Source organism: Denticeps clupeoides, chromosome 4, assembly GCF_900700375.1.
Source record: "Denticeps clupeoides chromosome 4, fDenClu1.1, whole genome shotgun sequence".
Classification (NCBI taxonomy): domain Eukaryota; kingdom Metazoa; phylum Chordata; class Actinopteri; order Clupeiformes; family Denticipitidae; genus Denticeps; species Denticeps clupeoides.
In genome coordinates this window covers 1,226,447-1,239,514 of record NC_041710.1, presented here as the reverse complement: position 1 = coordinate 1,239,514, position 13,068 = coordinate 1,226,447, and the positions used below count along the sequence as shown (strand labels likewise).

Genomic DNA, 13,068 nt, shown 5'->3' with positions numbered 1-13,068 from the left:
TGTGTGCTTCTGTCTTCGTGTGTGTGTGTGTGTGTGTATGTGTGTGTGCTTCTGTCTTCGTGTGTGTGCATGTGTGCGTCTGTGTGTGCTTCTGTCTTTGTGTGTGCGTGTGTGTGTGTATGTGTGTGTGCTTCTGTCTTTGTGTGTGTGTGTGTGTATGTGTGTGTGCTTCTGTCTTTGTGTGTGTGTGTGTATGTGTGTGTGTGTGTGCTTCTGTCTTCGTGTGTGTGTGTGTGTGTGCTTCTGTCTTCGTGTGTGTGTGTGTATGTGTGTGTGTGTGTGCTTCTGTCTTCGTGTGTGTGTGTGTGTGTGTGTGTGTGTGTGTGTGTGTGTGTGTGTGTGTGCTTCTGTCTTCGTGTGTGTGTGTGTGTGTGTGTGTGTGTGTTTGTGTTACAGACATATTCATGACATGAACATACTCAGCACAGTGTCCTGGTTGGTGTTAAACTCCAGTCTTCCACGCTTTTCAGATCAGATGGCCGGGTCCCTGTAGGCTCCGCCTGGTGGCTAAAGAGTGTTACAACACGCAGACCCCCTAAACCCACCAGTGTAACCCGGCAGAGTCCCTGACGGGGACAGCAGGCGTCTAAAGTAGCGCCGCGGACCAGGTGATTACAGCGCTAAGAGGATTGACGTATTTACACACTCCTGATGGAGGACGCTCGCAGAACATGCTCACGCGCAGGAACCCACATCACTCTACACCTGGCCAATCCAGAATTCTGCACTTCTGCAGGGCGTCGGCATGGACCCAGAGGACGCTTCTCCACTGAAGCACTTTGTCGTGGCGAAAAGGACGATCAGCTGTGTGTTTGAGCAGCTGCTGGAGTACGTGAGAGACGCCTCAGACTTCGTGAAAGGTCTGTCTGTCTGTAATCTCCTGTTCGTCTCTCCAACGGACCCCGCGTTAAATGCTCACTCTCGCTGTGCTTGTGTGTTTGTGTGTTTGTGTGTGTAGAGACGTGTCAGAACGACGATTTGGACGGCGTGGCTGAGGAGGACCAGTGTGCACAGCTGCAGGCCTGTTTCCAGAAGCTCCTGGTCATCCGGGAGGTTCTGGCCAGACGGCACATGAAGGTGGCTTTCTTTGGCAGGTGAGTGGGTGCACAGGACTTGTTCCAGCACCATCACTGTGTGCGTGCCAGGATGAAGAACGGCGGATGGTTCTGTGTTCCAGAACAAGCAACGGTAAGAGCACCGTCATCAATGCCATGCTACGTGAGCGCGTCCTTCCCACCGGCATTGGCCACACCACCAACTGCTTCCTGAGTGTGGAAGGCAGCGATGAGGACATGGCCTACCTTACTGCAGAGGGTTCTGATGCAAGGAGGAGCATCGAGGCACAGATACAGACATATCAACACAATTTATATATACGTGTGTATGTGTGTGTGTGTGTGTATATTTGATATTTGTATTCCTCTTTACCAGACAGTGAACCATCTTGCCCATGCCCTGCACATGGACCCCAACCTCGACTCTGGCAGCCTGGTCTGTGTCTACTGGCCCAAGGCAAAGTGTGCCCTGCTGAGGGACGACCTGGTGCTGATGGATAGGTGAACTAGTCAGAATTCCGCCATGCTGTTTAATAACCACACAATCAACCGTACTGCACCACCACTGTACTACACAATCAACCATGCTGCACCACCACTGTGCTAGACAATCAACCATGCTGCACCACCACTGTACTACACAATCAACCATGCTGCACCACCACTGTACTACACAATCAACCATGCTGCACCACCACTGTACTACACAATCAACCATGCTGCACCACCACTGTACTACACAATCAACCATGCTGCACCACCACTGTGCTAGACAATCAATGCATTACACAATCAACCATACTACACCACCACTGTGCTACACAATCAACCATACTGCACCACCACTGTGCTACACAATCAACCATACTGCACCACACTGTGCTACACAATCAACCATGCTGCACCCTCACTGTGCTAGACAATCAACCATACTGCACCACACTGTGCTACACAATCAACCATACTGCACCACCACTGTACTACACAATCAACCATGCTGCACCACCACTATGCTACACAATCAACCATGCTGCACCCTCACTGTGCTAGACAATCAACCATACTGCACCACACTGTGCTACACAATCAACCATACTGCACCACCACTGTACTACACAATCAACCATGCTGCACCACCACTGTGCTAGACAATCAATGCATTACACAATCAACCATACTACACCACCACTGTGCTACACAATCAACCATACTGCACCACCACTGTGCTACACAATCAACCATACTGCACCACACTGTGCTACACAATCAACCATGCTGCACCCTCACTGTGCTAGACAATCAACCATACTGCACCACACTGTGCTACACAATCAACCATACTGCACCACCACTGTACTACACAATCAACCATGCTGCACCACCACTATGCTACACAATCAACCATGCTGCACCCTCACTGTGCTAGACAATCAACCATACTGCACCACACTGTGCTACACAATCAACCATACTGCACCACCACTGTACTACACAATCAACCATGCTGCACCACCACTGTGCTAGACAATCAATGCATTACACAATCAACCATACTACACCACCACTGTGCTACACAATCAACCATACTGCACCACCACTGTGCTACACAATCAACCATACTGCACCACCACTGTGCTACACAATCAACCATACTGCACCACCACTGTACTACACAATCAACCATGCTGCACCACCACTGTGCTAGACAATCAATGCATTACACAATCAACCATACTACACCACCACTGTGCTACACAATCAACCATACTGCACCACCACTGTGCTACACAATCAACCATACTGCACCACCACTGTGCTACACAATCAACCGTACTGCACCACCACTGTACTACACAATCAACCATGCTGCACCACACTGTGCTAGACAATCAATGCATTACACAATCAACCATACTACACCACCACTGTACTACACAATCAACCATGCTGCACCACCACTGTGCTACACAATCAACCATGCTGCACCACCACTGTGCTAGACAATCAATGCATTACACAATCAACCATACTACAACACCACTGTACTACACAATCAACCATGCTGCACCACCACTGTGCTACACAATCAACCATGCTGCACCACCACTGTGCTAGACAATCAATGCATTACACAATCAACCATACTACACCACCACTGTGCTACACAATCAACCATACTGCACCACCACTGTGCTACACAATCAACCATACTGCACCACCACTGTGCTACACAATCAACCATGCTGCACCACCACTGTGCTACACAATCAACCATGCTGCACCACCACTGTGCTACACAATCAACCGTACTGCACCACCACTGTACTACACAATCAACCATACTGCACCACCACTGTACTACACAATCAACCATGCTGCACCACCACTGTGCTACACAATCAACCATACTGCACCACACTGTGCTAGACAATCAATGCATTACACAATCAACCATAGTACGCAATCGTCACAATTCAAAATCACTGTACTACACTATCACCATACTGCACAATAACTGTACTACACAATCATCAGATTTCACAATCACTAAACAATCAACCATACTGTACAATAATTGTACTGTTCAGTCATCTCAGTCCTCTTTGCTTCTAAAGCCCAGGTATAGATGTTACCTCGGAGCTGGACAGCTGGATTGATAAGTTCTGTCTTGATGCAGATGTCTTTGTGCTTGTGGCCAATTCTGAATCCACATTAATGAACACAGTGAGTTTAAAATCATTAGCCACACTGAATCTAATCAAATGTTATTTAGACAGTTCCTCTGAAGCAACTGGAGACCTCTGACACATTCCCTGACTTTCTTACAAAGGAGAAACACTTTTTCCACCAAGTCAGTGAACGGATATCAAAGCCAAACATCTTCATCCTGAACAATCGTTGGGATGCTTCTGTGGCGGAGTCAGAATACCTGGAAGAAGTATGTTTGGTTTGTGCTCTAGAGTTGGATTTATTCACCAGTCTTATGTTCTCAAAATGCTGCTGTTAACCATCAGGTGCGTCAGCAGCACCTGCAGCGTTGCATGGCCTTCCTGGTGGAGGAGCTGAAGGTGGTAGATGCTGAACAAGCCCCCCGTCACATTTTCTTTGTGTCTGCAAAAGAGGTTCTGAGCTCCAGAATGCACCGTGCACAGGGGATGCCAGAAACAGGTGAGCTGGACACCAAATGGTGTTCGTTCATGAGCTACCATTCATGGTAGTGTATTGTTGTGTGTTTTAGTGGTTGGTAGTGTATTGTTGTGTGTTTTGGTGGTTGGTCATGTGTTGTTGTGTGTTTTGGTGGTTGGTAGTGAGTTGTTGTGTGTTTTGGTGGTTGGTAATGTGTTGTTGTGTGTTTTAGTGGTTGGTAGTGTATTGTTGTGTGTTTTGGTGGTTGGTAGTGTGTTGTTGTGTGTTTTGGTGGTTGGTAGTGTGTTGTTGTGTGTTTTAGTGGTTGGTAGTGTGTTGTTGTGGGTTTTGGTGGTTGGTAGTGTGTTGTTGTGTGTTTTGGTGGTTGGTAGTGTGTTGTGTGTTTTAGTGGTTGGTGTGTGTTGTGTGTTTTGGTGGTTGGTAGTGTGTTGTTGTGTGTTTTAGTGGTTGGTAGTGTGTTGTTTTGATGGTTGGTAGTGTATTGTTGTGTGTTTTGGTGGTTGGTAGTATATTGTTTTGATGGTTGGTAGTGTATTGTTGTGTGTTTTGGTGGTTGGTGGTGTGTTGTTGTGTGTTTTGGTGGTTGGTAGTGTGTTGTTGTGTGTTTTGGTGGTTGGTAGTGTGTTGTGTGTTTTAGTGGTTGGTGTGTGTTGTGTGTTTTGGTGGTTGGTAGTGTATTGTTGTGTGTTTTAGTGGTTGGTAGTGTATTGTTTTGATGGTTGGTAGTGTATTGTTGTGTGTTTTGGTGGTTGGTAGTATATTGTTTTGATGGTTGGTAGTGTATTGTTGTGTGTTTTGGTGGTTGGTGTTGTACTCCTGTGTCTTTTGGTGGTTGGAGATGTGGATGAAGGTGTAGGGACGTTTCTTTTGATGGCTGGAGGTGGTTGGTACCCCTTTTGGGTAACAGACTCACCTATGAACCAGAAGACGCAGGTTCAAACCCCACTTACTACCATTGTGTCCCTGAGCAAGGCACTTAACCCTGAGTGTCTTCAGGGGGGGACTGTCCCTGTAACTACTGATTGAAAGTCGCTCTGGATCAGGGCGTCTGGTAAATATTGTAAATATACGTCTGTGTTACTGACCAGAATGCTCTGTGATTGTTGTGATTGTTGGTGTATTGCTGTATGAGTTGTAGTGTGTCTTTGTGGCTTGTGTTTTATGTGTTGTGTATTTATTTTTGTTGTTCTAGGTGGTGCTTTAGCTGAGGGATTCCAGGAAAGGCTGAAGGAGTTCCAGAGCTTTGAGCGGGCATTTGAGGCAAGTGCTGCTTTTATAGCCATTTCTAATTTTCTCTTGAAATAGAAATTTGTATGTTGACATGGTGGAAAAAACAGGAAACTGGAATTGGAGAAAGACAATGAGTTATTCATAGCTTATGTGACTTTGGGCCACCGCGTCCTAGTTTGTTCTGTCTGCTGCGCACAAGGAAAAAACAGGGACTGTTTTGATAAAGTTTTAAGTTGCCGAATGTTGAATGCGCTCTGAATTAAAAGAATAAAGTGGATGCTGCAGAGAAGTGACTGATGCGGAAGCTATGATTGAGGAAGAAAGGCAATACCGCTCATACCAGATCGCCTACCGGGGGCTTCACCAACTTCAAAACTCACCCACGAAACATGTACTTAATTTACACACACGCCGCAAATCCCAGTAACTGTCACGTCCGCGAGCTGACGGGGAAAGGAAGCGCAGAGGCGGGACATTGTGGGAACAATCATTTATTACACATAAACCAAAACGGCGCGAGGGCCGAAAACAGGGGAAACAGAAGGGGAAAAACACAAACTAACCCGCAGGCGTGTGCCGATTGCCAGAACTGAAAAACACATAAATCATGTCCACAAAAATGTCACAGCCATCGATGGGTGGAACCACAGCGCCTTATAACAGTGCCCTGATTGGTGCAGACCATCCTGAGAGTGACCTGCAGAATCTCGACTAGAAGCACAAATAAATAGTCCATTGCTGTGATACACACTAACATTCTTAACAAATTGCTGACATAAGAAAATGGCCTTACCTTGAGCAGATGGACATCATCCCTATTGATGCTGGCATTTGACTGTTGACAGGAGTCAATGCTCCAAGAATGTTGGAATCCTGGAAGTGGTCAATGGCATAGGAAGTGGACCTTACGCTGTGAAACTTCTACTCGGTTGAGCTATCAATGGCACCTCAGTGGCACCTTGGCAGCTCGGGATAGCCCACTTGCTTCTGATGGAAACTCAACTGATGGTGTGGTTAGCCTAGCGGGTAACACACTCGCCTATGAACCAGAAGACCCAGGTTCAAACCCCACTTACTACCATAGTGTCCCTGAGCAAGACACTTAACCCTGAGTGTCTCCAGGGGGGACTGTCCCTGTAACTACTGGTTGTAAGTCGCTCTGGATAAGGACGTCTGGTAAATGTAACTGACACTTCAATATTCCTTACTAAACCAATATGACTGTGACTTCAGGGAACAACATGGTGATAAAAAGAATGAATTATCACAAGAGGATTTGCAGTTTAAAAAAAAAAAGGTCTCAGCTTCTGCTGAACTATGTGCAGCTTCCTTTTTCTAACACCAATGTAAGTTTCCCCAACAACAAACATTGTAGTTCCACGAAGAGCTCAACATCTGTTGAAGAGGTTTGAAAAGTATAAAGATTTCACCAGTGACAAGATGGCAAAAGGCTTCGCTGAAGTCCTCCCTCAATGTGAGCTGCACAAGCTGTGGAATTTGCCACATCATGGTGTCTACCACCCACGCAAAAAGACTTTGCATGTGGTTTTTGACTGTGTTACGCTGCGGTGTTACGCTCCTACGCGAATTGGCAATATGCTGCTTGGCGTACTATTCTGCTTTCGTAAATTTGGTTCATTATAGATTAAAGGGATGTTTCACCAGGTTCGTGTAGCAATGGAAGAAATGTTTTTTTTTGTTCCTCTCCTCGATATGACACTAATGTTCTGATTTAGCCGGGTTCCACTCCCCGTCATTCTCAGGTATGTGATGTTTCCACTCTGCAGGAATTCATCTCCCAGTCTGCAGTGAAGACCAAGTTCGAGCAGCACACCCTCAGAGCGTCACAGATCACAGAGTCAGTCAAATCTGTGATGGATGCCATCAACATTTCCTCAGCAGAGAAGAAGTAAGTTTCTCCTCTGACCACACATGAAATGCACATACACACACACACACACACACACACACATTCCTGTCTGTGATCTGCAGGGTTCTGTCTCTGGAGGAAAGAGAGGCGCTGACAGACCGCCTGGAATTTGTTCGAAACCAGATCAACTTCTTGTCAGAAAATGTGAAGGAGAAAATCAAGGCCCTCAGTGATGAAGTGGCAAGTCAGGTGAGGAAGTGAGTTCACGCTCCGGCTCGGAGCCGAGGAACATGTCTGTGTTCCAGGGAAACTTTATTGTCCAGTTACACAGCAGCCGATCAGCAGAGCACCCAACAAACTATCCAATCATCTAACCACCAGACATTCCACCCATCCTGTAATCCACTGGTTCTCCACTCTGCTGAGCCCCATCTCTCTCCCCTCACCCCCAAACCGGTTACAAAACCATTTCATTTCAGCAAAATACGAATGCCTCAGGTGTCATGCCAAAACTCACTTCTCAATGTCCCCGTTGGACCAATCGTCACCTCTTTCCCCCTGCGAGTAAGAGTTCTTTTCTCTTCAGGCCTGTTATTTAATCCAAAACGCCTTTTTTATTTACTTGACCAACACCATTTTTTTTTGCTAAAAAAAAAGCACACGGTGTCATTGTGAAACGTGTCCTCTGTATTTAACCATCACCCTTGGTGCTCAGTGGCACCTCAGTGGCACCTTGGCAGCTCGGGATTCGAACCGGCAACCTTCTGATTACGGGGCCACTTTCTTACCTGCTAGGCCACAACTGCCCCACTGCTGATGCTGCATTGCCAGGAATAAACACACGTTTGTTTTCATTGATCTCGTATTGAGGCCGCCTGATGGCCGTAGTCCTTTTTTCTCCAGGTGTCGGTCGCCATGGCTGATGAGATCCGGGGTTTGACACCACTGGTCAGCAACTTCTCCTCCGATTTCAGCACGACGCCCCTCATCATCACACAATACAAATCGGTGAGTTCAAAGGTCAAACCAGCCTTTTACATTCACACACACACAAGTACTCAATAGAGGTGGGAATCTTCACATTCCGGTTATCAATGCGGCAGTTGATAAACCGGGGTCAACTGAACGCTGCTACAAAGCTCAGTAAAAACGTGTACGGTGTTCAGAGGGCCGAACTCCTACTGTACTCAGATCAGGCCGCCACTACTTTTTACCTCAAAAAATCACCAAGCAACGTCATTATGAAATAATGGATCGTGCTCTGCACTGCATCCATGAAGAATCGTCCACGTTTGAATCGCAATGCATCGACTATGAGATTCATTTCAACACGCGTTGTTCTGTGTGGACTCCACGTTGCAGAGGCTGGTCGAATTTTTGGAGGACAGGATAAGGAGGAACCTGATCTCTCGCTGTTCCGGCAGCATCAGCGGCTACGTGCAGTCATCACAGAGAGATGTTATGGGTACACACACACACACACGTTCCTGACGTGTTCTGATTAGCATCTGTATAGAGCTCTGTGCATGTGTGTGTTTCTCCACAGACAGCATTTTGCCTCTGCTGCCCCCTGCTGCACGGAGTCACCTGCACCTCTACCTACCCAGTAGGAGGTTTGATCTGACCTATGACCTCAACCTCGCCACTCTGTGTGCTGACTTCCAGGAGGATATCGAGTTCAGGTTCTCGCTGGGCTGGACCATGCTGGTCAACCGGTTCTTAGGTCCACTGAATGCAAAACGGGCCCTGACAGTCCTGGACCAGAACATTCTGGTCAGTTATACAGACGTACATTTACAGCATTTACCAGACACCCTTATCCAGAGCGACTTACAATCAGTAGTTACAGGGACAGTCCCCCCCTGGAGACACTCAGGGTTAAGTGTCTTGCTCAGGGACACAATGGTAGTAAGTGGGGTTTGAACCTGGGTCTTTGCACTTCCGATTGATAGGTGAGAGTCTTACCCACTAGACTTCTACATTTCTACTAGGATGCTTCACGTTAATAACTCAAGATCGAATTCACTGTAGTTGTAAATTATAGCAGCTATCTAAACCATCATGAACGTGATGTCAACAACAAGGTGCACGATGTGACATGACATTGGGGTTTTCAGGCTCCCATTGGACAACCAGACTCCCTCACCCACGAAGAGCTTGCTGTTTCTATGGCAGCCAGACTTGTGTCCCTCACCTCCCGAGCATCTATGGGTGTCGTGATCATTGGTGGAGCGGTGAGTTCACATGTGAACGTCAGCTGCGTCGTTGTGCTGCTTTGATGGCAGCACCACAGCATGTCCTGTGGTCATGTGCAGGTGTGGCGATGTGTGGGGTGGAGGCTCCTGGCTCTGTCCTTGACAGCTTATGCCCTGCTCTACCTGTATGAGAAGGTCACCTGGACAAACAGCTCCAGGGAACGGGCGCTGAAGCAGCAGTTTGTGGAGTTCGCCATGGAGAGGCTGCAGGCCCTCATGCCCATATGCAGTGCCCATTGTGGTCAGCAGGTCCAGCAGTAAGTCCGTTGTTACCCCAGTACTGTTCTTTAATTATGTACATGGCTCTGTGTAGATATATACAGTACAGGCCAACACACATGTGTTTTTTTAGAACACATGTGGAGTTCTGTACTTAACAAAAAAGGTGAAATAAGTGAAAACACGTTTTATATTCTAGTTTCTTTGCTCTGGTTACTGCTTTACACACTCTTGGCATTCTCTCGATGAGCTTCAAGAGGTCGTCACCTGAAATGCTTCTCCAACAGTCTTGAAGGAGTTCCCAGAGGTGTTTAGCACTTGTTGGTCCAGCTCACCCCAAACCATCTGGATTGGGTTCAGGTCCGGTGACTGTGGAGGCCAGGTCTCCACTTTTTGTTAAGTACAGAACTCCACATGTGTTCATTCATAGTTTTGATGCTTTCAGTGAGAATCTACCAACGTAAATGGTCATGAAGATAAAGAAAACACCTTGCATGAGAAGGTGTCCAAACTTTTGGCCCGTACTGTATTTGTATACAAAGACACGTATACACACAGTGGTGTGGAAGTGTTCTCTGTTTTCTCATTTCTTACTTTTATCCATGTTAGTCACATTTAAATGTTTCAGATCATCAAATAAATGTAAATATCAGTCAACGACAACACAAGTAAACACAAAATGTAGTTAAGCAAAGGATTTTATAATTAAGGGAGAAATTTATTGTTTTCATATTTGGGGGTCCTAGTGAACAGGAATTGATCTCTTTATCGATGGTAACTTAAGCACGTTGTAAGTCGCTCTGGATAAAGGCGTCTGCCAAATGCCGTAAATGTAAATGTAAATGTAAATGTAGAAAGAATATTTCCGAACCTACATGGCCCTGTGTGACAAAGTTATTGCCCCTAATGTCCTAATAAACCTAATAACTGGTTGCGCCGCCCTTATTAGCAACAACTGCAATCAAGCATTTACGATAACTTGCAATGTATCTTTTACAGAGCTGTGGAGGTGTAGCTGCCACTCGTCTTTGCACAATTGTTGTAGTTCAGCCACATGGGGCAGTGGTGGCCTAGCGGTGAAGGAAGCGGCCCCGTAATCAAAAGGTTTCTGGTTCGAATCCCGACCTGCCAAGGTGCCACTGAGCACCAGATTTACACTGCACCCCATGACGCATTTTTGCATGACAAATAAAAGCAAAGCTTCGAAGCGGGCAAGCGTTCGTTCTGCCCCTTTGAAACAAACACACACAAAGCTGATCTTATCAGTCTCTGAGTGTCCGGAGATCAACAACATGACATTTTCCAGGGCTGATAGCATTCAGGAGGCGTGCCGGATTTCTCCCAGTGGCCAGTGTTCTGACAGTGGGGGTTCTCCTTATGTTCAAATTCTGTCTGATATTACCAAATGAAGAGTGAAGAGTGCATTCCAAATCTAACTAATAAAGCCTTCTAACGGTCTTGTTTCGGCCACATTCAGGTTCACAAGTGGAGCACCACGCAATCACGATGTCAGATCGTGCGATTACATGCGATTTATATTATGTGTACTTGGACTGAAGCGACAATATTTTATGTCGTTTTCTAAACTGACTTAACTGACACCAGCTGCCCAGTCTGACTTCAGCGTTCCGGTAAATGACTTTCTATCGTGAGGCTTGAAGTTCTTTGGAAGATTGTTGTGGGATTTTGGTCGGCCGGCCTCTCCTGGGAAGGTTCACCACTCCTCCATGTTTTCACCATTTGTGGATAATGGCTCTCACTGTGGTTCGCTGGAGTATTTTTTGATGATCTGAAAAATTCAAATGTGACTAACATGATAAAAAGAAATCAGACAGGGGGAAACTTTTTCACACATACACAATGCAAGGGGACGTTATTATGCGTTTATTAAAATAAGTTTAAAAAGCATTTAATCCCAACCATAAAGGGAGATGAGCACTACCTTGGCCAGGCTGTGTCAGCAGGTGGACAAAAGTGAAATGGACCTGGAGACAGACATCCGCCAAATCAGCACAAGAATCCACAGGCTGGAGGCGGTGCAGAGACACTCCAAAACACTCAGGTCAGTCTCCAGGATGTCATGTCTGGTCTCCAGGATGTCGTGTCTGGTCTCCAGGATGCTCAGGTCAGTGTCCAGGATGTCGTGTCTGGTCTCCAGGATGTCATGTCTGGTCTCCAGGATGCTCAGGTCAGTATCCAGGATGTCATGTCTGGTCTCCAGGATGCTCAGGTTAGTCTCTAGGATGTCATGTCTGGTCTCCAGGATGCTCAGGTCAGTCTCCAGGATGTCATGTCTGGTCTCCAGGATGCTCAGTTTAGTCTCTAGGATGTCATGTCTGGTCTCCAGGATGTCGTGTCTGGTCTCCAGGATGCTCAGGTCAGTCTCCAGGATGCCGTGTCTGGTCTCCAGAATGCTCAGGTCAGTCTCCAGGATGTCGTGTTTGGTCTCCAGGAAGCTCAGGTCAGTATCCAGTATGTCATGCATGGTCTCCAGGAAGCTCAGACCAGGCATGACATACTGGATACTGACCTGAGCATCCTGGAGACCAGACATGACATTCTGGAGTGTGTGAAGACATGAAGCAGATGAAGTATTTATTTGCCGCACTTGCTGTGTTTCAGACACAGAGCGACGAACCTGGAGTCCCAACTGGAGGCTTTTTCCCGACAGTACCTGCAGTCACATTGCTGACAGATGAACACTCCAATCATCTCAGCCACTGCCCAGCGCCCAGCATCTCAATCATTCACTCCTCACCTCTACCCTCCAGTCAGACTGACTAGTAGATCACTGACTACTTCAGATCAATCATTAATTGAATCAAAATCACACATTCATCTTAAGGTGTGATCTGTGCCACCTCAAATAATACTCAATAAAAGTATTTTATATATAATCAGAACCAGGCAGAATGTGGAACAATGTCTTGTTTGTTTCATCTTGTTTAAGGATTCAATATGAATGTTCACTGGGCTGTTATTATGGATTAATTCTGATAATTATTTATTTTAAATATAGTCATGGTGCATTAGATTTAATAATTAGTAATGTTCTCACTGGGCCAGTATACAATAAAAAAAACTAAATATAAACCTGTAGTCATTTATGTATTTTAAGTGAAGTGATTGTCATTGTGAAGCACAGCAAATGGTGACACACAGCGAAATGTGTCCTCTGCTTTTAACCATCACCCTTAGAGCAGTGTGTGGGGACGGTGCTTCGATCACCTTGGCTGATCAGGATTTGAACCGGCTAGGCCACCACTGCCCCAAGTCTCCGATAGTTACAGTT

The 13,068-nt window shown here is 46.3% G+C and overlaps 1 protein-coding gene across 2 annotated transcripts; it reads left to right on the top strand.

The window, feature by feature from the left end:
- The first annotated feature begins 369 nt into the window (after nt 1-369).
- Nucleotides 370-12,869, top strand: LOC114787611 (mitofusin-1-like). 2 transcript variants are annotated; one of them, XM_028975305.1, is made up of 17 exons: nt 370-860; nt 959-1,094; nt 1,178-1,340; nt 1,432-1,556; nt 3,671-3,779; nt 3,886-3,993; nt 4,070-4,223; nt 5,395-5,462; nt 7,220-7,341; nt 7,425-7,551; nt 8,206-8,310; nt 8,665-8,767; nt 8,849-9,075; nt 9,420-9,536; nt 9,618-9,814; nt 11,704-11,838; nt 12,399-12,869. In XM_028975305.1, exons 1-17 carry the CDS (start codon nt 746-748, stop codon nt 12,466-12,468), a joined length of 2,181 nt encoding a protein of 726 aa, XP_028831138.1. In that variant the 5' UTR covers nt 370-745; the 3' UTR covers nt 12,469-12,869. The 2 variants fall into 2 exon arrangements, with proteins under 2 accessions (XP_028831138.1, XP_028831139.1); XM_028975306.1 differs by lacking the exon at nt 11,704-11,838.
- Nucleotides 12,870-13,068: the final 199 nt, after the last annotated feature.